The sequence below is a fragment of the Engystomops pustulosus genome, chromosome 4 (assembly GCF_040894005.1).
Source record: "Engystomops pustulosus chromosome 4, aEngPut4.maternal, whole genome shotgun sequence".
NCBI classification, from domain to species: domain Eukaryota; kingdom Metazoa; phylum Chordata; class Amphibia; order Anura; family Leptodactylidae; genus Engystomops; species Engystomops pustulosus.
In genome coordinates, this window is record NC_092414.1 from 65,877,920 (window position 1) to 65,903,885 (window position 25,966).

Sequence of the window (25,966 nt, forward strand, 5' to 3'; positions counted from 1 at the left end):
TGACCCCCCACATGACTGTAGCCTACAGGGGAGGGCATGGGTGAGAGCCTGGCACCCAGCTCTGGGTGAGATACAGCCACTGGCAGGGCACGTGTTTCTCTCTCCAGAAAAGGGGATGTGTGAGGCTGTGCCAGTGCTGCATGGATGGAGCTCACCCCCGGATGTGGGGCACCCCTGGCAGGGATGAGGGGGCACAGGCAGCACAAAGCCTCATTAGGTGCAGATCAGTAAATCTGGAGACATTTCTCTACATGACGAGAACTAGTTCCCTTTGTTACAAGCAGAGAAACAAGCAGCCTGCTGCAGCACATGGCTACCCGCGCACACCCACTCCTGCCGGGCACCCACCTGGTACGGGCACCTCACAGACCGCGGGCACTGGGGTCTCAGTGCCTCCTGTTCCTGCACAGCGACCTCCTCGTCCTCCTCCTGGTCCTCGCCACGTCCGTGCCTTGCCGGTGACCCCGTGCCCAGCGCCGGCAGCGGCTCCTTCATGCCAGTCTTGGGGGCAGCCCTGGCAGTGCCCAGCTTGTTGCCCAACACGGAGTGCTTGCTGAGACGGCGAGGCTGCATGTTCTTACCCGGGACTGTCCTGTCTTCTCACCCTCAAGTCCTGGAGCTGTCAGATCCAGCACCTCCCCGTGTGCGGTACACCCCTCACTGCCAACGCTGTGAAAACACCCGCGATCGGTGCTAGCACCGATCGCGGGTGTTACCGGTAAGCCTTTGCTGCAATATGCAGCAAAGACTTACCGGCTATGGAGAGGGCTCAGCCCGGCGTATAAGACGACCCCAGAGAAGACAGAAGATTTTTCTGTCTTCAAAAGTCGTCTTAAACGCCGGAATATACGGTATATGACATATGCAGAAGACCGTGTAAAAAGCAGTATTTTTCAAAACTGGAATGACTTACCTTTCCCAGTAGTGACCACACATATTCACACAAGTGAGGACAGATAGGAGCCAGCAGCAACGTTTGCGTTTCGATAAAGCGGAAAATTAGGGCTTGGTGCATGCCTTCAATAGCCAGTTCTCTGTATTTATCCTTTGCAGCCTGCAGGGCAATTGTTAGCAGAAATGTAAGATATGCATTATGATATTTTGCTAGATACAAAATATGGAAACAACTCCTAAACTTTGATAGGACTTGGTTCACATCACGTTTATGGTATATACTCAACATATACATCAAGAAAGCTCCTTACCCACCACCTCTACACTGTATACGTCTGTGCCATATGCAAGGAAATGGTGCATATGTTGAAAATCTGCCTGAACATGCCCGTACAATGTATGGCAACATATTGATTGAAACCCAGCTCGACAGAAGTGGTCCATGGTATTATCCATATATCTGGGAGCCACATGTAGAGCTGCTGCAGTGTAATTGACAGCTCTTAGGTCAAGCCATAGGTATGACACAATAGATCACTGTATAGAATAGGGTTGCATGACGCATCTATTCCAGCCAGTTTTATCAGCTCGGCTTCTCAGCTGCCTATGAAGAGGCGCTCACATCCCTCTACTCCACCCAGCCAAAAACGGGGCACAAAAGCAGCCCATTCTTGCACTAGTTTGTGTGCATGAAGCCTCAAAGACACACAATGACAATAATATATTCAGCAAAGCAGAAAAGATTCATCAAAATGCATGAAGGACTTCTTAAAATCTCACCTGAAATTCAAAAAATCCAGTTTTTAATGCTTCTTTGAACATCATTTTTTCATAATTCTGTTCAGTTTTCAAGATTCCTGCATTCATCTCACTGTAAAGAAGCCACCGTATTAAAAGTAGAGAGATAAAGGAGAATATGGCAGCAGAAACTCATGTGGCTATGATAAGTGTGATGGTATTAATATAGTAATACTATTTCTGGTAGTATTATTTAATATAGGTCTTCTCCTAAGTAAGATTGTTATCCCCTACTGCAGTGATGGCAAACCTTTTAGAGGCCGAGTGCCCAAACTACAACAAAGACCCGCTTATTTATCGCAAAGTGCCAACACAGAAATTTAATTTGTGATTTATACTCCCTTCTCTGTCACAGATTTCATTGATACCAGCCCCTGAGGACACCAATAAAGCAGAAAATAGTCCCAGGTAGAGCTGTCACTTTAAAATAGCTCTGTGCACAGCAAGTCCTGGGCTGTCTGGGACTGCAGGAAGATACCTGGAGTCATCTCTGGTGATGGCCTGGGTGCCCACAGAAAGGGCTCTGAGTGCCACCTCTGGCACCAGTGCCATAGGTTAGCCATCACTGCCCTACTGTATAACAGCTATATCCAGCACTCGCATAAACATTGCAGGGAGGGCAGGACACTCGCTCAACCTACAGCTCCATCAAATACAGAGAACCGGATTCTCATTCTCTTGATCTGTGGGGATCCCAATAGTCAGATCCCCAATGAGCAAATGGTTATCCCCTATCCTGTGCATAACAATCAAGAATGGGATAACAGCTTTAAAGCACTACAAGTATATGGCATAGTAAATATGTATCAGCAGCAGATCACATGCTGCAAGCAAGACAACAGATACCAAAAAGTCAGAGCTAGATCCCTGCAGTAGCAGGCAGGTGAATATGTACTCTCTAATTTTCACACAGTCTGAATACAATTATAAATTTACCTTTCAAACACACGATCATTGTATGTATGGCTGGTGCTGCTTCTCAGGCTGTCAAAGTTGGCCAGCATTTCTTTAACCCATTCAACCCAGGTGTACAAACGAAGAATGCCTGCATCAGCCATGGCTTCCACAAAGTTGGCATCTTCCACGGTATCCCCAGCGTCAGCTAAGGCAAGTCGCATTCCTAATAGAAAATACAGTAACAGCAACCTAAAGTGCAACTGTTGTGTGAGATCACTTTAATCTTGTGTCAGGTTTGAACAATTTACTATTATACCGTATATACTCGAGTACAGGCAGTCCCCGGGTTACATACAAGATAGGGTCCGGAGGTTTGTTCTTAAGTTGAATTTGTATGTAAGTCGAAACTGTATATTTTATAATTGAAGTTCTAGGCAAATGTAACTTTTACATCTCTATTCCAGGCTGTATATAGTGCATCTATGGAGGCTGACTATATATTCCTGGCTGTATAGTGTGTGTGTATAGAGGCTGCCTATATATTCCTGGATGTAGTGTGTGCGTGCGTGTGTGTATGTATGGAGGCTGCCTATATATTCCTGGCTGTATAGTGTGTTTGTGTGTATGGAGGCTGCCTACATATTCCTGGGTGTATAGTGTGTGTATATGGAGGCTGACTTTATACTCCTGGCTGTATAGTGTGTGTGTATGGAGGCTGCCTATATATTCCTGGCTGTATAGTGTGTGTGTATGGAGGCTGCCTATATATTCCTGGCTGTATAGTGTGTGTGTATGGAGGCTGCCTATATATTCCTGGCTGTATAGTGTGTGTGTATGGAGGCTGCCTTTATATTCCTGGCTGTATAGTGTGTGTGTATGGAGGCTGCCTATATATTCCTGGCTGTATAGTGTGTGTGTATGGAGGCTGCCTTTATATTCCTGGCTGTATAGTGTGTGTGTATGGAGGCTGCCTATATATTCCTGGCTGTAGTGTGCGTGTCTATGGAGGCTGCCTATATATTCCTGGCTGTATAGTGTGTGTCTATGGAGGTTGACTATATATTCCTGGCTGTATAGTGTGTGTCTATGGAGGCTGCCTATATATCCCTGGATGTAGTGTGTGTGTGTGTGCGTGCGTGCGTGTGTGTATGGAGGCTGCCTATATATTCCTGGCTGTATAGTGCGTGTGTGTATGGAGGCTGCCTATATATTCCTGGCTGTATAGTGCGTGTGTGTATGGAGGCTGCCTATATATTCCTGGCTGTATAGTGTGTTTATGTGTATGGAGGCTGCCTATATATTCCTGGTTGTAGTGTGCGTGTGTGTATGGAGGCTGCCTATATATTCCTGGCTGTATAGTGTGTGCGTGTGTGTATGGAGGCTGCCTATATATTCCTGGCTGTATAGTGTGTTTATGTGTATGGAGGCTGCCTATATATTCCTGGCTGTAGTGTGCGTGTGTGTGTCTATGGAGGTTGACTATATATTCCTGGCTGTATAGTGTGTGTATGGAGGCTGCCTATATATTCCTGGATGTAGTGTGTGTGTGCGTGTGTGTATGGAGGCTGCCTATATATTCCTGGCTGTATAGTGTGTTTGTGTGTATGGAGGCTGCCTATATATTCCTGGCTGTATAGTGTGTTTGTGTGTATAGAGGCTGCCTATATATTCCTGGCTGTATAGTGTGTATGTGTGTGTGTGTGTATGGAGGCTGCCTATATATTCCTGGCTGTATAGTGTGTGTGTGTGTGTGTGTGTGTGTGTGTGTGTGTGTGTGTGTGTGTGTGTGTGTGTGTGTGTGTGTGTGTGTGTGTGTGTGTGTGTGTGTGTGTGTGTGTGTGTGTGTGTGTGTGTGTGTGTGTGTGTGTGTGTATAGAGGCTGCCTATATATTCCTGGCTGTATAGTGTGTGTGTATGGAGGCTGAGTATATATTCCTGGCTGTATAGTGTGTGTATGGAGGCTGACTATATATTCCTGGCTGTATAGTGTGTGTATGGAGGCTGACTATATATTCCTGGCTGTATAGTGTGTATGTGTGTATAGAGGCTGCCTATATATTCCTTGCTGTATAGTGTGTATGTGTGTATGGAGGCTGCCTATATATTCCTGGCTGTATAGTGTGTGTCTATGGAGGCTGCCTATATATTCCTGGCTGTATAGTGTGTGTGTCTATGGAGGCTGCCTATATATACCTGGCTGTATAGTGTGTGTGTCTATGGAGGCTGCCTATATATTCCTGGCTGTATAGTGTGTGTGTATGGAGGCTGCCTATATATTCCTGGTTGTATAGTGTGTGTGTATGGAGGCTGACTATATATTCCTGGCTGTATAGTGTGTGTGTGTATGGAGGCTGCCTATATATTCCTGGCTGTATAGTGTGTGTCTATGGAGGCTGCCTATATATTCCTGGCTGTATAGTGTGTGTCTATGGAGGCTGCCTATATATTCCTGGCTGTATAGTGTGTGTGTATGGAGGCTGCCTATATATTCCTGGCTGTATAATGTGTGTGTGTATGGAGGCTGCCTATATATTCCTGGCTGTATAATGTTTGTGTATGGAGGCTGCCTATATATTCCTGGCTGTAAAATGTGTGTATGGAGGCTGCTTATATATTCCTGGCTGTATAGTGTGTGTATATGGAGGCTGACTTTATACTCCTGGCTGTATAGTGTGTGTATATGGAGGCTGACTTTATACTCCTGGCTGTATAGTGTGTGTGTATGGTGGCTGACTATATATTCCTGGTGTATAGTGTGTGTGTATGGAGGCTGACTATATATACCTGTCTGTATAGTGTGTGTGTATGGAGGCGGACTATATATTCCTGGCTGTATAGTGCGTGTGTGTATGGAGGCTGCCTATATATTCCTGGCTGTATAATGTGTGTGTATGGAGGCTGACTATATATTCCTGGCTGTATAGTGTGTGTGTATGGAGGCTGCCTATATATTCCTATATTATTCCCCACCCACAAATAGATAACAAACACTGTATTCTACCTCGTAGGGTTCTACCTTCCTCTGGATCAAGATTGCTGAATAATAGGCTAAACTGGTTGTTACAATTTGACTCCAGTCTCATTTATGTCACACATATCAGAATTTAGGAGCCCTTAAAGAAACCGGAGGTAAAAACATAAAAACACTACTAACCGTCGGCTGAAAACTTTCCAACAGCCTCTTTCAAAGTAAGGAAGTTTCCTGTTGACTTGGACATCTAAGTAGACCAAGAAAAAAAAGTTACAGAAAACATAGTGAACTGAAACATAATATAATTCAATATGTGCGCTTAATGATTACATAAAGACAAGTAGTAGAACAGTCTAGTGACACCAATATACCTTTTCTGAGTTGAGCAGAAGATGTCCATTTGCCCTGACAGCCACTGGCCATTTTCCACTAATGTAAAAATACAGAGAAGAATAAAGGATTACTGTATAGATCCATTGTTCATACAAATTAGTCACAAGATGTCCCCAATGTTATGAACCTTTAACTAACTACACGGTTGAATAGAAACAACTTGTTATAGCAAAGATTAAAAAGAGAATGATGTAAAATGTCAGGCCTTTGTCTCACCTGTCTTCAGGCCACATAGCCACATGGTTGTACAGGTAATACGACAAGTGATTTGGGACAAGATCTTTTCCAGATGCTCTCAGATCAACCGGATACCAAAACTCAAACTCCTTCCTTAAGTTGTCCAGGTTCTCCTTAGGAATGGATGTTTTTGGGAAGGGTGCCTTCTTGAAAAATATGTAGTCCCACACTTCCTTGGTCATTTGTTCTGGCCTTTGGATAAAGGGACAGAGTCAGCACCAAGGGGGAACAAGGCAACTGGCATTTCTACTGAAAACTGGACCAAGATGCATTACCTGATACCTATGGGAGAGTCTTGCTTTCCACTGAGATCATTTCCCTGCAGAAGGTGGCACACTGTGTAATAGGCCATGTAAATCGTGGAGTCTGAAAGAGACTCAATTAACCATTGCTCATCCCAAGGTAAGCGGGATCCTAGAAAAAGACACAAGTGATTGAACATTATTATTAGGACTTTGTTTACAAGTTACTTTATAGAGCACACATTTGTTGGTTGCCAATAAACAAACAAACACCTTTTTGTCAATAAAATCTATTAAAATATGAAAGTTCAAAACCAAAAAGGACATAATTTTATCATAGTATTGCAGTTGTCAAATTGTTTGAAGGAAAAGCCAAAACTGTCCATAGGGTCTTCTAGACTAAGGTATGACTCCACAGTTGTAAACTACTGAGATACATAATAAATTATGATATATCTGGCACAGAATTCAACTGTGAAGTCGTCAGACTAACTTTACACTGCTCTATTCACTGACACTTGCATGTGTTCTAAAGGCTAAGATTCATAGGAGAGGACAATACAGAACCTGATGACCCGGAAATATATGCAGAGTATGGCGAGAATGGATTTTCTCTGCTTAAGAAACTTCATGCTTAATTCTGATCAAGCAGCTAAAAATGCTATAGAATTGGGTAGACTTGAAATTCAACATATCAAAAGAGAGCCAGTTTATGCTGTACCCCATTGTTATATTTTTATTACAATAATAACAGTGTTATATAGAGTAACAAGACTTACCCAAGCCATAGGTCCTTGAGCAGGCGTGTTCTTGTAGCCAGCTTAAAGTGGCTTCAAAGTTTTTTCGGGTCTCTTCACAGAACCTTTAATGAATACAAATTTACTTATTACTTGCATATAATGCAGACATACTAGAGACCCCTAAGTGAATATTACATCCCCAAGCGGTGAGATTAAGCCAAACTCACGTCTCCAAATTCTTTAAGCATTCTGAAGTCTGTTTCTTCCAGCTCTCTTCACCATAGTCCAGGTACCTGAGTAGTATACACAACAGAAGGTCACCAGTCATTGCAATATCAAAGCAGTTTCCTTAAAGAATAAGTGATAACTTCAACATAATAAAGGAATTCAATAAAAATATGTAAAATTTCTTACTTCCAAGAAACTTGCAAAAACGTTTTAAAGTTTGTACTCACCATTGGTCACATAGCGCAACTACACATTCATCTGCTGAGCGGGACATAACCTGCTTTTCTGGCTCCATGTAAATCACAGCAGCATTCTATAAAAAAAATAAATACATTTAACAAACTTTAGGAAATAATGTTACCAGCTCTGCCTTCAAAACGTAAGTAAACCAGTAACAAAACCTACATCTTCAATCATCTTCTTCTGGATGGTCTTCTTCACATCTTGTACCTTTTTGCCTTCATATCCAGGAACTATCATTACCTAAGACACAAAGAAAAAGTAGGCAAATCAGATAAACTACCCATACTAAGAGTATTAACAGACAGTGGGGTGCATTTACTTAACAGATCCAGAGGTGCGATCTTTGATGAGAATGCACAGCTGGCGCGATTCACTTACATCGTGTGCCCGATATCCTGCATGTGTCCCTTCCCCGCTCAGGTCCGCCGGAGTTCACCATCTTCTTCCCTCTACATGTAAGTGCATGGATTGCAACACAATTTAAATGCTAAATCCTGCACTTAGTCCGAATCAGTGAGGACCCCCCCTGATTTGAGTCGCATGAATGTCGGTGCCGATGCGCCAAAATCCAATCACGTGCACCAAAAACCCCTGCTAAATGCGGCGCAAATCGGAATATCCGACGATTGAGCGGTCCGCAGACCATTGGGGGGCGTACAAGCTTGCGGCTGTATATACATCCCCCATAGGCCGTCAATGGGTGCACGGAGTGTTATTATACCACTCTGTATACGGGGAAAATATAGGACATGTCCCATCTTTCCCCGTATTACAGCACCGTGCGGCATGCATCTCTATCGAGAGGGATCACCCCTCCTCCTCTCCTTCGCAGCAAATATTTGCCCGCCAGGCCGTATACGTTAATGTGAATGTTGCCTAACACAGTGCCGTAATTCTCATGATCCCCATGGTCAGTTCCATCATTTAGTGGTATGCCAGTAAGCGATGACTATCAGCATTTAAAGTGTAAATACTTGTTCTGACTCAGGTTGGCTTAACCCGAATTTTTTATTTTTTTTTTTTAAACCCCCTAAGACTATAAACCATTAAATCGTAAACAATGGAAAATAAATGAGCCAACAGAAAAATAACATCTACATACTCCATCATAAAATCCTTTCAAATAAACTTTTTCTTTTGCTTCTGCCAACTTTTCCCGGTCATTTTGGCTCTGGATTTTCAGCTCATCGCAGACCAATGGAGCAGAAAGATTTCCATATCCAGGGATGTCAATGATGGGTACCTAAAGGAAGAAAAAATGAAGGTCAGAAGATTACTCTCTTCTTTCACATATAACATCAAATGGAAAAATGGTTACAAACTAAGGGATGTTTCAGACAGCTGTTGTAGGTCTGTAAATCATGGACCATGAACTGGTTAGATTTTGCAAACCGACCACATTATAAGGGATGGGATGCTGAGCATCATAGTGGTATATGATACAAGTAGCAGGAAGTTATCAGTTCTAGAGATCCTGCCACTGCAGGTCACGACCACGGTCATCTGAAACAACCATAAGATAATATGCAGGCAACCTGCTCTGCTCCTTGACAAATGCACCATCAAGTGGAAACGAACACCACAATACAACAATACTTACAGGCTCAAAGGGCAAAACCATTTCATCTTTAATCCCATACTTCATTCTCAGTGCCTAGATAGGGTAAAAACAGTAACAAAACAAAGTACAGTAGTTTAGAATTATAAGGAAATCCATAAAATGACCAAAGTTAGGGGTACATGCTGATCTTGGCCGTGACTTGTTACACATGTTCAAAGATTGCCATGTTACCTGTGACCACTGAAGTAAATAAGTGAATGGAGTGGCACCGGGACCCTAAACTGTATAAGGATTAGGCACTGAATTTGTTGTTGCAACATGACCCAGATCACTAGCACTTCAGGCTTCACAGACTGACAATGTATTCATAGATCACAAATACTCGGGTTGATCAGATGATACAAAATGCAGCAAGGTTGGCTTTTGCCGTCTGAATATTGCAAATGTATAGCAATAGAAGCCGACCATAGGAATCATAGTCAGAAAAGACATTTGTAAGATTTTGACACTCACTTAGTAGGACAAAGGAAAGCTTGTGCAATGGTTAACTATGTTCTAGGCACAGGGTGAATAACTGATGGATAGTCCGCTCAATGCCATCGACACATATGTGACGTACTGTATGTAACAGAAAATCAGTACTAACCTGTTTCTTCTTGAGGTCTCTTAAAGCTGCAATGTCATCTGGAGCATCAGAAGGGACACTAGTGACCACCCCAGTGCCTGTAGTATATAGAAAGGATGTTCAATAAATAATCCTTCTAAAGTCGTGAACTTGAATGAGGGACGGTCATTGACTAGTACCTTTATCCTCCTTAATGGTAAGCATGGGAAGCGCATAGATCACTTTGTAGGAAGTCAATGGTGCAGACAAGGCAGCTCCAAGGAGGTCCTAAATGTTAAAGATAAATATACATCACAAGAGGAAGAAATTACAGACAGCGGAGTTAAACAACTGTTACATATACAGGCATACAAGATAGGTTCTGTAGATTTGTTCTCAAGTTGAATTTGTATACAAGTTGGAACTGTATATTTTATAATTGTAAACCCGTCCAAAAAATTTTCTCTGTGACAATTGAATTTTAAAAATGTTGGGTTGTCATAAGAACCAGGATTAACAATACAGCTTAAATTGCGGAAACATTTGATGTTAAAGCTGTATATAGTAGCCTAAGGCTAAAGTACAGTAAATTACCAACATCCAGCGGTCCAGTTGAAACTAGGGATCGTCTGTAAGTCAGGTGTTTTTAAGTAGGGGACTGCTTATTCCGAGAATCCGGCACACCTAGTACAGGCTTATGTAAACATGACATGCTAACCTCTCCCATAAGTTCCTTGACCACTGGGACAACCCCGTTGTCTTTGGTAAATCCTTGATATGACATGTTCCTGGCTGCTCTTTGCGTGCAGACAAATATATCACCGTTGGCGGTCTCAAATGCAATGTAGGGCATGTCAGGTCGGAGCCAGCAGTTAGTCTGTCCAAACATGGTTTCTGGCCGCATAGTGGCAGCGACTAGGAAAATATTCTTCCCTTTCAGACCACTAGAAATGTATACGAAGAGTAAAAAGTTGTTATTGGCAAACGGATGTCAAATAAAACTGACATTCACACTTCAGAGTCTTTCTACAATACATAAAAACAGAGAGGGAAAGGTGACACAAACACACATCACTACTTTTCTATTATGTCCAATATGATTATGAGTAGACTCCCTCTAATTTGCCTGCCGAGTGTGAGGTACATCATAGCTCTTGGTTCTCCCTGAGCCGAGGTTTGGAAAGCAAGGCTACATTCACGGTACGTTTTTAGCCCTCGCTGTATCGATATGTTGGAAGGATTCCGGACATCCTTATGCCGGACGGCAGCGACGTATTCTACTATATGCGAATACGTCCCCCCCTTAAAAGTCGGAGGAGCGAACATCAGCATCAGTAAATCACCGCTGCTGACCAATTAATGTAACCGTCCTTATAAAAACCATCAATGGTGACCTCCCAGGACTCGAAGATTGTCACATTTTTTTCATCTAGCGTTTCCTGCTGGAGGTATACTGTGCAGACGAAGCCAAAAAGGATGTCCACAGCTGCCATGTATAAAGACACGTTTAATGTATACGAAAGCAAGTTGTCCTGTTGGACACGTTGCCAAAAAGCTTGTTGGGGCTTGAGAGTTATAAAAAAAAAAAAAAAAAAAAGAATGCAAGTTATAGAGTGTTTTTCTTTGTGTGCATTATTCAAAAAGGTAGAAATTGCATAATGTTGTCCGCCAATTACTTCTAATGTCCACTTTATCCCCACATATTGCTTGTGGAGCTACAAGTTAAGAGCTCAGGTAGCACACCATATGAAAGCTACTATTATTCCTATCCCCTTTATGAATGCACTAGACTGTGTCTATATCCTCTTTTAAATGATTAAAGGTGTAGTTTCTGGAAGAATGAAGCCCTGTGTAAATAATACTGATATGCTGTAACTAGAGTTCACGGGAGTTAGCTAGCAATATTAGGAGCCTGAGGAAGAATAAATGTATAGAAACTACATATCAGATGGGTAGATTGTAAATATATAGGTTTGCATAGGAGATATATAGAGGTTGTAATCAAGATTATTAGACAAGTTGTTTGACTTGTACCTCAATTTTGCTGGAAAAGGTTCCAGGACTTTCATTTTGATGAGAGTATATTCTTGAGGTCCCACGCCCTAAGCAAAAAAAAAAAAATCATAAAGATGAACACTTTTAAATTTTAAAAATTTTATCTCTGAATCTAATAAAACCCAAATATCTAAACTGTATGTAAAAATAAGTTAACATACAAGATTAATAAAACATGAACCAAAATCCTCACCTCTCCAGTCTGCCTATCGTGATCCATGCATGGTTGACCATCTCGTGGTGAATAAATGGTGTACCTGAGTGGAACGAAGCAAAACTCATTGAGAGTTGACCTGCTGCTGGCAGTGAGCCAGTTAATTCAAATTAAACTTCTATAAACTACAAAAAGGATTCAGAATGCCGACAAAGTAATTTTTATATTCAGCATAGCATAACCTGTCACCAGCTAAAAATCACATTCCTGGTGACCCCCCTGTGATTGACTCCGTATGTGAATGCTTTTATGCTAAGATGACAATAAAATTCTGGAATTTTTAAAAGAAAATAGTGGAGCGTTTGTCTTGGAGCCGGATCACGTCTGTTTCTGATTGGAGGAGCCGTGCTCGACTATCCACTCGGGACTGACATCACTCCAGGTGAGCTGGCTTACAATTCCCAATCCCTGGTGACAGGTTCACTTCAAAAGGAAATCTACCATCAAAATCGAGCATAATAAACAAGGGACACTTACTCCTAGATCCAGGCACCATGACTGTGGTAATCTTCTTATATTTGTATATTTATATATAAGTGATGCTAATGAACAAGAAGGGCTGTGTTGGGCATATCCACCAAGGGGCTTTGAAAAAAATCCCCCATAGCCATTCTTTCCCGACTCATTAGCATAATGTTAAAACTTGATTTAGAAGGAAGGAGGTCATGGATAACAAATATAAGACGATAACCCCCTGTTAAAATGTTCACTATATCCACAACAGACTTTTCACAGCCTCCATGGAAGTATGTGCTTCCAGGATGGAAGTAAATAGCAGAAAAACACAGATGTGAACTGGGCTTAAGCCGATCTTCAAGTTTTTTTCACCTGACTTGAATACAGAAGAACCCTGAAAAAAGGATTATATGTCCCTAAAATTGTGGCATCATTACATTTACTTACAGTCATGGCCATAAGTTTTGAGAATGATACAAATGTTAATTTTTAGTCCACTGCATCAGGTTTTATTACGGCAATTTGCATATACTCCAGAATGTTATAAAGAGTGATCAGCTTAACAGCAATTAATTGCAAAGTCAATATTTGCCTAGAAGGAATCAAGGAGAGAGATTCCATTGTTGCCAAAAAGGCTCCAGGGCGCCCAAGAAGGACCAGCAAGCGCCAGGACAGTCTCTTAAAAGTGTTTCAGCTTCGGGATCGGGCTACCAGCAGTGCAGAGCTTGCTCAGGAATGGCAGCAGGCAGGTGTGAGTGCATTTGCACGCACTGTGAGACTGCGGAGACTCTTGGAGCAAGGCCTGGTGTCAAGGAGGGCAGCAAAGAAGCCACTTCTCTCCAGAAAAAACATCAGGGACAGACTGATATTCTGCAAAAGGTACAGGGAGTGGACTGCTGAGGACTGGGGTAAAGTCATTTTCTCTGATGAATCCCCTTCCCGCAGAAGACAAGGTGAGCGATACCACCAGTCCTGTCTCATGCCAACTGTAAAGCATCCTTTATTATAACGAGGGGGAACTATACTTGTAGTAAAGAGTTGGGCACATGCAAATACAAATCAAGCAAAAATACGAGAGGGCCATGTGCTATACCAAAAACAACAGTCTTTATTCAACATGAATGAAACAAATGACATATACACCAGACCAACAATAAAAACAATTAAAAAGGAAATGATCCTAAAAACTTAGACCCAGGGGAGGTTTGGGCACATGATAATGCCCCTAAAAGCAAATACCTCCCTACCCAGCCCTACACCCAAAGCCTGTCCAGCAAGATGAATCAAGTGACAAAGACCATGAGAAAATAACATGGCAAGTGCAACCTTGCAACTAAACAATGATAATAAAATAGGATACAATAATTACCAAACAGGCCAGACAGCTAGGGGAGGGACTGGGAGAGCCCCACGCGTATCGCCACTCACAGTGGCTTCCTCAGGGGTGAGGGGTCACCCCTGAGGAAGCCACTGTGAGTGGCGATACGCGTGGGGCTCTCCCAGTCCCTCCCCTAGCTGTCTGGCCTGTTTGGTAATTATTGTATCCTATTTTATTATCATTGTTTAGTTGCAAGGTTGCACTTGCCATGTTATTTTTTCATGGTCTTTGTCACTTGATTCATCTTGCTGGACAGGCTTTGGGTGTAGGGCTGGGTAGGGAGGTATTTGCTTTTAGGGGCATTATCATGTGCCCAAACCTCCCCTGGGTCTAAGTTTTTAGGATCATTTCCTTTTTAATTGTTTTTATTGTTGGTCTGGTGTATATGTCATTTGTTTCATTCATGTTGAATAAAGACTGTTGTTTTTGGTATAGCACATGGCCCTCTCGTATTTTAACTGTAAAGCATCCTGCAACCATTCATGTGTGGGGCGGCTTCTCAGCCAAGGGAATCGGCTCTCTCACAGTCTTGCCTAAAAACACATCCATGAATAAAGAATGGTACCAGAATCCAGTCCTGCAAGAGCAACTTCTCCCAACCGTCCAAGAGCAGTTTGGTGATCAACAATGCCTTTTCCAGCATGATGGAGCACCTTGCCAGCATGATGGAGCACCTTGCCATAAAGCAAAGGTGATAACTAAATGGCTCAGGGAACAAAACAGAGATTTTAGGTCCATGGCCTGGAAACTCCCCAGATCTTAATCCCATTGAGAACTTGTGGTCAATCATCAAGAGACGGGTGGACAAACAAACCCCAACAAATTGTGACAAAATGCAAGCATTGATTGTGAAAGAATGGACGGCTATCAGTCAGGATTTGGTCCAGAAGGTGATTGAGAGCTGCCAGGGAGAACTGCAGAGGTCCTGAAGAAGAAGGGTCAACACTGCAAATATTGACTTGCTGCATTACCTCATTATAACTGTCAATAAAAGCTTTTGTTACCCATAATATGATTGCACTTGTATTTCTGTATGTGATAAAAACATCTGACACACACAAAAAAAAAAACAGGGCAACAGATCATGTGAAAATATAATATTTGTGTCATTCTCAAAACTCAAGACTGTATACTGTAAATATGAAGCAGTCCACTATGAGGGCACAACCTACCCTCAGCAGAATGATCATTAAAATGTTACCGTTTGCCAAATTTGATCTTGTTCCTCTCTCTCAAGGTTAAGAACTGCCATCTTACAAAGGAATCGTAATATGGATTGACATCCGTGGTAATGAAGGAACGACGCCAGTCAACCTAGAGATGGACCAAAGAATGCAAAATGTCAACTGGCAAGTGTCTGAAAGGGTGCGGGTCATGAATGGTTAAAACAATACGAGACATTGTGCAGAACAAGGAAAAGTCAAGAGCAACTGCCGGTGCAGAGAACACGTGTCCAAGACATTGTTACACCCGTAGAACCACATAAAAGAAGAGGCCATTGTTTATCTACAAGTAATGAAAAAAGTGGAATGGACAATTGCCATGATAGTGTTGCAGCCCGTTATCCCCATGTATAATTTATTCAGAAATGAAGTAACTTCTGTCTTTCCTATGTTCAATAATATTCAGACGGCCGGAGACTAATTGGGAATTTGAAGGGATATTCTGGTTATTTCCCATACACAGATATAGGTTAAAACTATCTACATGGTAGGAGGCTGACCACTGGGACATCCCCCAATCATACTCGTGATCAATCATAAAAGTGGGGAATCTATGTGCTACATATTAACCCTTACAGTACACAGCCCATCCTCATTTTTGCATTTCTGTTATTCACTCCCCACTTTCGTAATTCCATAATAATTTTTTTTTGTTTACAGAGATGTTTGAGGGTTTGAGGGCAAACCCTACTTTTTAGCTGCAACATTTAATATTCCGTGCAATGCACTGTGCAGCCGGAGCTCTGGAGATGGCAATAGGAGCACTTAGATCTCATTAGCATATTTGTAAAAAAAAAAAAAAATAATAATAATAATAATAATAGATATATATTAAGGAGAAGGCGGTCCGCTCATGTAGCAATTACTTTTATGGAAATGCAGATGTCAAAGCCACAGTGCAATGCTATTTTTGCAAAGCTGAATATATGTTTTAACAATGGACTTTACCTTTAACCCCATGGCCTTGAGGTCTTCTATTGCCAAAGGGGGGAAATATCCAAGCCAATGTTCAGCCTCAGCAAAACTTGCTATCTCTCCATCGGAAAGGCCCAGGGACTTCATTATTCCCCACTGGTATTTGGATGAACCACTCTTTGCTGCAGCTTTACTCTGTCAGACAACATAGGGGTAATTTTTCTTTTTTAAAAACATTCAACAAAGAATTAAAAGAAAACACACATCTCTTACAGCAGAGGTTCTTCTACTGGAACTCAAGTATTTACTGAGACAGACACATCCACAGTTGCTGGTTGTATAATTCATTACCTTTTTCCCCTTAGCTTTGTCTTTGATAACTATTTCATCCTCTTTCTTAGACAATGGCTCCTCTTCATCATCTTCCTCCTCAGGAAACTGTGGTGGGCAGCCATACAACTCCATTTCTCTCTTCAGCTTATCGGCACACGCCTAAAGCAAGGAATCATGTCACTAGAGAATCTATGAACACACCATACCACAACACATTCTCATTGTCACTTACTTTGATGGGCATGCCGGTACAATGAAGACCGAAAGGGAACAGACATGTCTTGCCTTTTAGTCTCTGGAAGCCTACAGAAAACTAAATACACAATAGTTACCCAAATCAGCATATGTTTGAAACCGACAGCAAAAAACTAAGAGTTACGAGAATTTATATACACATTTACATCATACACAGCTGAATACTGGAAACTGTTCCAGACATCTCATGGAAGCTGCCAAAAACGTGGCTGAAACCAAAATAATCCCATTCAGATACCTAGACACACATTTTAGTTGTTTGGTTTAGCAATTTTGTTCTGAGGTGAAGCAGCCCGAACTGACCAGAGCGCGGCTGACGCCCGACCAAGCCCGACCCAGACCAGAGCGCGGCTGACGCCCGAACAAGCCCGACCCACACCAGAGCGCGGCTGACGCCCGAACAAGCCCGACCCACACCAGAGCGCGGCTGACGCCCGACCAAGCCCGACCCAGACCAGAGCGCGGCTGACGCCCGACCAAGCCCGACCCAGACCAGAGCGCGGCTGACGCCCGACCAAGCCCGACCCAGACCAGAGCGCGGCTGACGCCCGAACAAGCCCGACCCACACCAGAGCGCGGCTGACGCCCGACCAAGCCCGACCCAGACCAGAGCGCGGCTGAAGCCCGACCAAGCCCGACCCAGACCAGAGCGCGGCTGACGCCCGACCAAGCCCGACCCACACCAGAGCGCGGCTGACGCCCGACCAAGCCCGACCCACACCAGAGCGCGGCTGACGCCCGACCAAGCCCGACCCACACCAGAGCGCGGCTGACGCCCGACCAAGCCCGACCCACACCAGAGCGCGGCTGAAGCCCGACCAAGCCCGACCCAGACCAGAGCGCGGCTGACGCCCGACCAAGCCCGACCCAGACCAGAGCGCGGCTGACGCCCGACCAAGCCCGACCCAGACCAGAGCGCGGCTGACGCCCGACCAAGCCCGACCCAGACCAGAGCGCGGCTGACGCCCGAACAAGCCCGACCCACACCAGAGCGCGGCTGACGCCCGAACAAGCCCGACCCACACCAGAGCGCGGCTGACGCCCGACCAAGCCCGACCCAGACCAGAGCGCGGCTGACGCCCGACCAAGCCCGACCCAGACCAGAGCGCGGCTGACGCCCGAACAAGCCCGACCCACACCAGAGCGCGGCTGACGCCCGACCAAGCCCGACCCAGACCAGAGCGCGGCTGAAGCCCGACCAAGCCCGACCCAGACCAGAGCGCGGCTGAAGCCCGACCAAGCCCGACCCAGACCAGAGCGCGGCTGACGCCCGACCAAGCCCGACCCAGACCAGAGCGCGGCTGACGCCCGACCAAGCCCGACCCAGACCAGAGCGCGGCTGACGCCCGACCAAGCCCGACCCAGACCAGAGCGCGGCTGACGCCCGACCAAGCCCGACCCAGACCAGAGCGCGGCTGACGCCCGACCAAGCCCGACCCAGACCAGAGCGCGGCTGACGCCCGAACAAGCCCGACCCACACCAGAGCGCGGCTGACGCCCGACCAAGCCCGACCCAGACCAGAGCGCGGCTGAAGCCCGACCAAGCCCGACCCAGACCAGAGCGCGGCTGACGCCCGACCAAGCCCGACCCAGACCAGAGCGCGGCTGACGCCCGACCAAGCCCGACCCAGACCAGAGCGCGGCTGACGCCCGACCAAGCCCGACCCAGACCAGAGCGCGGCTGACGCCCGACCAAGCCCGACCCAGACCAGAGCGCGGCTGACGCCCGACCAAGCCCGACCCAGACCAGAGCGCGGCTGACGCCTCGCAGCCCGACCCAGACCAGAGCGCGGCTGACGCCTCGCAGCCCGACCCAGACCAGAGCGCGGCTGACGCCTCGCAGCCCGACCCAGACCAGAGCGCGGCTGACGCCTCGCAGCCCGACCCAGACCAGTCCAGAGCGCGGCTGGCGCCTTGCAGCCCGGGCAACCCAGCCCAAGTGTCATTAGTGATGTAAAGGGATCCCTCTACAGGTATTGCACTTAGTATAAGCAATATTCTGTATTGGTCTCTCAAGGTTAAGAACTGCCATCTTACAAAGGAATCGTAATATGGATTGACATCCGTGGTAATGAAGGAACGACGCCAGTCAACCTAGAGATGAACCAATGAATGCAAAATGTCAACTGGCAAGTGTCTGAAAGGGTGCGGGTCATGAATGGTTAAAACGACTGCGACTGCCCGATCCTGCAGATAGTAAGGTGTGCAAAAGCACAGAGAGGCTGTAGCATCAGCAATCTTTACTGAAAGACTGAGCTCCAGTTATATCATCTTCAACCAGGGACAGGAGCTACAGCAGGAAGGAACAAAAAGTGGGTGCAGCTACTGACGGAGGGAGAAAGAGCAAACGGCCATGTAAATGAGCCCTAACAAATATTATTAAGCAGCCTATAGCACACATGATGTCTTACCTCACATTTAGACAGGGAGAATGTATGGCCCAGGTGAAGACGTCCATTCATGTAGGGATAAGGGAAGGTCACCATGTACTTGTCTTTGCTATAACAGAAAGTAAGGGAAACCATAAATGAAGATGGTACTATCAAGTTCTGTATCACAAGGATGTAGCAGTCCGTGTATTAGTTCCCATCAGTTTATTAACCTGCAGTCAGCATCTTTGCATTAGTGCTAAATTGAGGTTAAAAAAACTGACTAATGTGAACTGGTGCTAATAAACTTAAACTTACCTGTTGTTTTTATCACAAGCATTGACTTCAAAGATCTTCTGACTCTCCCATTGTGCTTGGATATCTTTTTCAATCTTCTTAAGGAAGTCAACCTTAGCCGTTCCCTTTCGCTCCTTAAATTAAAAGACAATGTTAGAGACGTACCAGCACTTTAAAACTCAGAATGCTGAAACTTATTCCAATTCACCCCTGATGCATGCTCTAAAGCCAAGCTTTAAAAAGTGACATCTAATAGGTGTACTATTTTATGGGGGGCTGCCAAATACATAGCCTTATAATTATAAGCATTTATACATTAGTCCTCACTTCAGTGACTGTCCATATGTCTTTAAAGAGAACCCGTCATGCAAAATAACCCCCCTAAACTAAATATATTTTCATAAACTGCCATTAGAGAGCATTGCCTCTATCCCTTCATTGTCCCTCTACATGCCTGTAAACCTAAGCAATGAGGTCCTAAAGCTGTATGCAAATGACCTGTGAAATGTCCAATGAAGCATTAGCATATTCAAGCTGTCCACTCTATTCATGAGTGGGAGGCACAGCCACACCCCCAGTGCATGACTGACAGCCTGTATAATGATGTGAGGCTGTATAATGATGTGCTTCCTGGTGCTGGTGGCCACACCCCCTGCAGCCTGTGTGTGCATGTGTGTGTGTATAGGAGAGATACAGCAGCTCCAGGCAGCCATGTTATAGCAGAACATGTCAGATTCATGTGTAGCTGATGTCTGTGTCTCTCACTTGTGTATTAGGAGGATGCAGTATGTCAGCAGATGCAGCACACACACTAGCCATGCTTTACTATACATTATACACAGACATGAGCAGGGGGAGGAGAGGGGAGGGGTAACAGGGGTGACATCACTGCCTCTGACCATGTGACCAGCCTCATTTACATGATAAAGAATAGATGATTTTACAATGATTAATGTATGAAATAACTAGATAAAGGTTGGGATGGGATCCTTGTGAGCTGCTCCAACAGGTAGTAGTGACAGGACAAGTGACACAGACCTGATGACAGGTGTCCTTTAAAGGAAACCTACCACTTAGTATGGCAGGGGTAAGCTGTAAGTACCGAGCACCAGCTCAGGGTGAGCTGGTGCCGGTACTTACTTTCGTTAGTGTTAAAACCGCGGTATCGCGGTTTTAACACTTTTTAAACTTTAGGGCAGAAGACACTTCGGCGCTGCGTGCGCACGATCGTGCGCGCGCCTCCATAGGAAATAGCGGAGATGTTGCGCGCGCACGGTCGCGCGCAGCGCCGAAGCCCCTTCTGCCCTAAAGTTTAAAAAGTGTTAAAACCGCGATACCGCGGTTTTAACACTAACGAAAGTAAGTACCGGCACCAGCTCACCCTGAGCTGGTGCTCGGTACTTACAGCTTACCCCTGCCATACTAAGTGGTAGGTTTCCTTTAATTACGAGGATTACTGCAAACACCACAGTGTATACACAGAGCAGCACGAGAAAGGTCTTCCAAGGAAGTTTGCACACTGGATGAATTTATTAAGCTGGATGTACAGGCACAAAGAACAACTCAGCATTGTAAATAATCCAAAACGCTATAGGAACATACGTATCAAAGAGCTATCACCAAAAAGAGGGCTTTCCTGAGTAGTAAAAATAACCAAGTTACTGGTCATTGGGGGTCCTCATATGGGAACCCACCACTGATCACAAGAATGGGGCTCCTATTTACTGAAATGAAAAGTGCAGCTCTTCTATCAAAGCGTACTGTTATAGGCCAGCCATAGCGAGCAATCCCATAGAGAATGAATGAAGCAGATGTGCATATGCTCAACCTGCTGCTTAAGCAAACTGGGGAAATAGGAGGGGACTTTGGATCATGGGCGATAACTTTACAACTTCAGACAACTCCATTAAAAGTGTAATGAGAAATTTGAGGCAAAAGCTGATAATGTACAAATGGGTTGAGCTCTTTATCATCAGTTTTACAAATATGCAGGCAAAATTACTACAAATTATTAATATTTTGAAATTGGTTCTCCCCCACCGAGCACCACTGCCCCTCTTGGTAGTAGAGCATGCCCCCCTCAGACATGACCACTGGCAAAAGGGCACACAACCAGATCTGTCCTGATACAGGACAGTACAGTGTTTAGTACCAATGGCACTTACTTATAGACCCAGGCACTGTGACTACTGTAATCTTCTTATATTATCCAATGTATTTAATGAAGGACAGATCTGATTGTGTGCCCTTCTGCCAGTGGTCATGTCTGAGGGGGGCATGCTCTACTACATTTTTAATTGCTAAATAAGGATGTTAAAAGAGCCCTTTGCTGTAGCTTCACAGGTTGTTACACGGTGCTCTTTACCAACTGTAACAACCTGTGTAGCTGCAGCAGGGAAGAACACCCCCAGGAGTCGTTCAGGCTCATTATCATAATTTTAAAAGTTGATTTTAGAAGGAAGGAGGCTATACATAACAAATATAAGAAGATTATTGTCAGTGCCTGGATCTATCAGTAATTGTCCCTGGTTTCTCATGCTTCATTCAGATGGTAAGTTTTCTTTATTTAAGAACATAATAATGAAAAATGTAATATTAAGTAATCCACATAATACATTACTAATACTTTTGCCAGATTGTACCATATCACACAGCTATAAGCAGTAATATAGTATACATTACATGCATCCATATACAAAGGGTACATAGTAGAATTCACTACTGCTCCATATGTTACAAGGCGGGGGGGTCTGCACAGGCTGACTACTAGCACTGGCTAAAAAGTCAGACAAAATCCATTCATTTATATACAGGAGGTTTAACTGAGCAACATAAGAACAGAAAGTTACATATGAATATAATAGGGGGGGGGGGCAGTATCGTGCACTTCCCCAGCTGTCACCAGGAGCATGACTGACAGCTGTGATGTGATGAGAGGGGGGGGGGGCATGATTTAGGGCCAGAGGCTCAGAGTCGGTATACAAGACTGAGGGCTGTGCTCACTACTGCGTATGGATCTCTACGGGTGCTGTCACACAGTGATCTGATCATGTAGCAGCCATGTCCGTATATGGAGCCCTCCCCTCCGACCCCTACATTATACGTCCAGATGGCGTCTGCACACCCGGTAATAAGCCCTCCCTATGTGCACCCACCGTCATGATGCTCCACAGGCCGCTCACACTGCAGGCTTCACCCCTCTGTCACACACGTTGCCGGCTACTAAGCGGAAGCCAAGACTTTTCCCCTGCAAAGCATGCCGGGCAATGTAGTGTTTATTTCCTTCCAGCGACTGACACTAGAATTCACCAGGGACCACAGTTCCCAGCATGCATCGCGCAGGACATTGCATCAGCTTTATTGACAAATAGCGTTCGTTACATGTCACTGGTTCTCCAATGGGACGGCTGGAGAACCAGAATTCATGGGGGCACATTCACACTGAGGTGCTGGATAACAACTGCTCCCAATGGTCCTTAGTGCTCAGCCCTCTCGTGTACAATAGGAGGTATTAGGTTTTGGGGGGGTTTCCCTTGTATTGGAGTACAATAATACATGGTCCTGTTGATACCCTGTGAGGGGAGGTATTTCTAGGAAACATAAGGGCATGTTCACACAGGTTGATAAACCTTTCACATATTTACTAGAGGGCTCATGGCAGATGCTCTGCTGATCTGTATGAGCATAAGCAGTTTTCTCATAGGTTTACACAATGTGTAAATAATCTATTACAAAACATCACAATTCATTTATTGTTGGTGCTAATAAATTTGATGTAGATGTTGGTGCAAAAGCGAAAAAAATATGAAAGGGGCGAGGTATGAGTAGACCCTAATACTCCCTTGCAGATGAATGTGCCGAATCTCTACACGTAACGGACGATTTGCATCCGTCTGAAAACCGTTTTTCTCTGATCTTGAATTGCGGATGTATTTACTACATGTAGCGCACATCCTCATGTGCTTCTATAGGCTCATGCACACTGCTGTGAATTAGAGGATCCTTGTTTGCGTGCTGTATACCTGCACGTGTCATGTGCAGGGAGCCATAGGCCTCTTGCGAGTTTGATGGGTCCAACTCGATCAAATCCACATCACGTGCTTTCATGTCCGGCCCGCACACTCAGAAACCGGAAGTAAACTGACATGCAGAATTTAGTTCCTCTTTCTGAGCGTTTGGGCCGGACATTTCGGCAACAACTTGATACAAATTTGATGTAGCAAGCATCAAACTTGCTTGTAGATAATAGTCTGAGGACGACTTCCCACGTGCCATTTTCGTCGCGTTTTTAAACACATCCAAAACGCACGAGGAGGGGGGTCTACCTGAAACGCATGCGTTTCCAACGAAAAACAGCCCTGAAATTGACGCTTCAAATTGTTTGCCATGAAAGACGCCTGTAGTGAGCTGGAGTGTTTTGCGACTTTTTATGCGACTTCTTAACAGATTTGCGCCATAACTGCAACATTTTCATTCGTCAAACATCTGGAAACTAATGACAAATCAGGCGCAACTCTGACAAAACAAACATGGCGAACTTTGTAAGACGGCAGCAAAAGCTACAATAAAATACACGAAAACGCTGAAAAGGTGCAAGAAAGAAAAAACTTTAAAAGTTTGAAAACTGCCCCTCATAGTTTTACCTTTATACAAAACATTGGTAACACATGGAGGGGGGGTATCCTCTATACTGGGGGCATCCTCTACACTTAGAAGAGAGGTGATTCTAACATCACCATAGACAGGGACATCCTCTACGCCTAGAGGAGAGGTGGTTCTACCATCACCATAGACAGGGGACATCCTCTACACCTAGAAGAGAGGTGGTTCTATCATCACCATAGACAGGGGGCATCCTCTACACCTAGAGGAGAGGTGGTCCTACCATCAACATAGACAGGGGGCATCCTCTACACCTAGAGGAGAGGTGGTCCTACCATCACCATAGACAGGGACATCCTCTACACCTAGAAGAGAGGTGATTCTACCTTCACCATAGACAGGGGGCATCCTCTACACCTAGAGGAGAGGTGGTTCTACCAACACCATAGACAGGGGGCATCCTCTGCACCTAGAGGAGAGGTGATTCTACCTTCACCATAGACAGGGGACATCCTCTACACCTAGAGGAGAGGAGGTTCTACCATCACCATAGACAGGGAGCATCCTCTACACCTAGAGGAGAGGCAGCTCTACCATCACCATAGACAGGGGACATCCTCTACACCTAGAGGAGAGGAGGTTCTACCATCACCATAGACAGGGGCCATCCTCTACACCTAGAGGAGAGGCAGCTCTACCATCACCATAGTCAGGGGGCATCCTCTACACCTAGTAGAGAGGTGGTTCTACCATCACCATAGACAGGGGACATCCTCTACACCTAGAGGAGAGGCGATTCTACCATCACCATAGACAGGGGCATCCTCTACACCTAGAGGAGAGGTGGTTCTACAATCACCATAGACAGGGGACATCCCCTACACCTAGAGGATAGGTGATTCTACCTTCACCATAGACAGGGGACATCCTCTACACCTAGAGGAGAGGTGGTTCTACCATCACCATAGACAGGGGACATCCTCAACACCTAGAGGAGAGGAGGTTCTACCATCACCATAGACAGGGGGCATCCTCTACACCTAGAAGAGAGGTGGTTCTACCATCACCATAGACAGGGGGCATCCTCTACACCTAGCAGAGAGGTGGTTCTACCTTCACCATAGACAGTGGACATCCTCTAAACCTAGCAGAGAGGTGGTTCTACCATCACCGTAGACAGGGGACATCCTCTACACCTAGAAGAGAGGTGATTCTACCTTCACCATAGACAGTGGACATCCTCTACACCTAGAGGAGAGGTGGTTCTACCATCCCCATAGACAGGGGGCATCCTCTACACCTAGCAGAGAGGTGGTTCTACCATCACCATAGACAGGGGACATCCTCTACACCTAGAAGAGAGGTGATTCTACCTTCACCATAGACAGGGACATCCTCTACACCTAGAGGAGAGGTGGTTCTACCATCACCATAGACAGGGGACATCCTCTACACCTAGAGGAGAGGTGGTTCTACCATCACCATAGACAGGGGGCATTCTCTATACCTAGAAGAGAGGTGATTCTACCTTCACCATAGACAGGGACATCCTCTACACCTAGAGGAGAGGTGGTTCTACCATCACCATAGACAGGGGACATCCTCTACACCTAGAGGAGAGGTGGTTCTACCATCACCATAGACAGGGGACATCCTCTACACCTAGAGGAGAGGCAGCTCTACCATCACCATAGTCAGGGGGCATCCTCTACACCTAGCAGAGAGGTGGTTCTACCATCACCATAGACAGGGGACATCCTCTACACCTAGAGGAGAGGTGCTTCTACCATCACCATAGACAGGGGGCATCCTCTACACCTAGCAGAGAGGTGGTTCTACCATCACCATAGACAGGGGGCACCCTCTACACCTAAAAGAGAGGTGATTCTACCATTACCATAGACAGGTAGTATTTACTGTGCAAGCAGTTGGACTATGGAACTCTCTGCCAGAGGGTGTTGTAATGGTGGATATGTTCTACATGTCACAACTTTGGCGCAACTCTATTAAAAAGTCAAACAAAAACACTCCAGCTCTTGACTGGCGTCTTTCATGACAAAC

General features: G+C 45.0%; 1 protein-coding gene across 1 annotated transcript in view; it reads right to left on the reverse strand.

The window, feature by feature from the left end:
* The window catches only part of LARS1 (leucyl-tRNA synthetase 1), a 35,441-nt gene extending 12,823 nt beyond the window's left edge, over nucleotides 1–22,618 (reverse strand). Inside the window, exons 1-25 of the mRNA XM_072146137.1 lie at nucleotides 22,459–22,618; nucleotides 19,325–19,437; nucleotides 19,049–19,136; nucleotides 16,615–16,695; nucleotides 16,401–16,541; nucleotides 16,083–16,244; nucleotides 15,113–15,225; nucleotides 12,057–12,120; nucleotides 11,843–11,910; nucleotides 10,527–10,752; nucleotides 10,009–10,096; nucleotides 9,851–9,927; nucleotides 9,244–9,297; nucleotides 8,746–8,886; nucleotides 7,806–7,883; nucleotides 7,628–7,713; nucleotides 7,400–7,465; nucleotides 7,212–7,294; nucleotides 6,466–6,604; nucleotides 6,170–6,382; nucleotides 5,932–5,989; nucleotides 5,744–5,807; nucleotides 2,629–2,812; nucleotides 1,675–1,765; nucleotides 914–1,054 (exon numbers count right to left, since the gene is read on the reverse strand). Coding sequence (XP_072002238.1) covers nucleotides 914–1,054; nucleotides 1,675–1,765; nucleotides 2,629–2,812; nucleotides 5,744–5,807; nucleotides 5,932–5,989; nucleotides 6,170–6,382; nucleotides 6,466–6,604; nucleotides 7,212–7,294; nucleotides 7,400–7,465; nucleotides 7,628–7,713; nucleotides 7,806–7,883; nucleotides 8,746–8,886; nucleotides 9,244–9,297; nucleotides 9,851–9,927; nucleotides 10,009–10,096; nucleotides 10,527–10,752; nucleotides 11,843–11,910; nucleotides 12,057–12,120; nucleotides 15,113–15,225; nucleotides 16,083–16,244; nucleotides 16,401–16,541; nucleotides 16,615–16,695; nucleotides 19,049–19,136; nucleotides 19,325–19,437; nucleotides 22,459–22,464 — 2,625 coding nt within the window. The 5' untranslated portion in view covers nucleotides 22,465–22,618. The remainder of the gene's footprint in view (nucleotides 1–913; nucleotides 1,055–1,674; nucleotides 1,766–2,628; nucleotides 2,813–5,743; nucleotides 5,808–5,931; nucleotides 5,990–6,169; nucleotides 6,383–6,465; nucleotides 6,605–7,211; nucleotides 7,295–7,399; nucleotides 7,466–7,627; nucleotides 7,714–7,805; nucleotides 7,884–8,745; nucleotides 8,887–9,243; nucleotides 9,298–9,850; nucleotides 9,928–10,008; nucleotides 10,097–10,526; nucleotides 10,753–11,842; nucleotides 11,911–12,056; nucleotides 12,121–15,112; nucleotides 15,226–16,082; nucleotides 16,245–16,400; nucleotides 16,542–16,614; nucleotides 16,696–19,048; nucleotides 19,137–19,324; nucleotides 19,438–22,458) is intronic.
* Nucleotides 22,619–25,966: the final 3,348 nt, after the last annotated feature.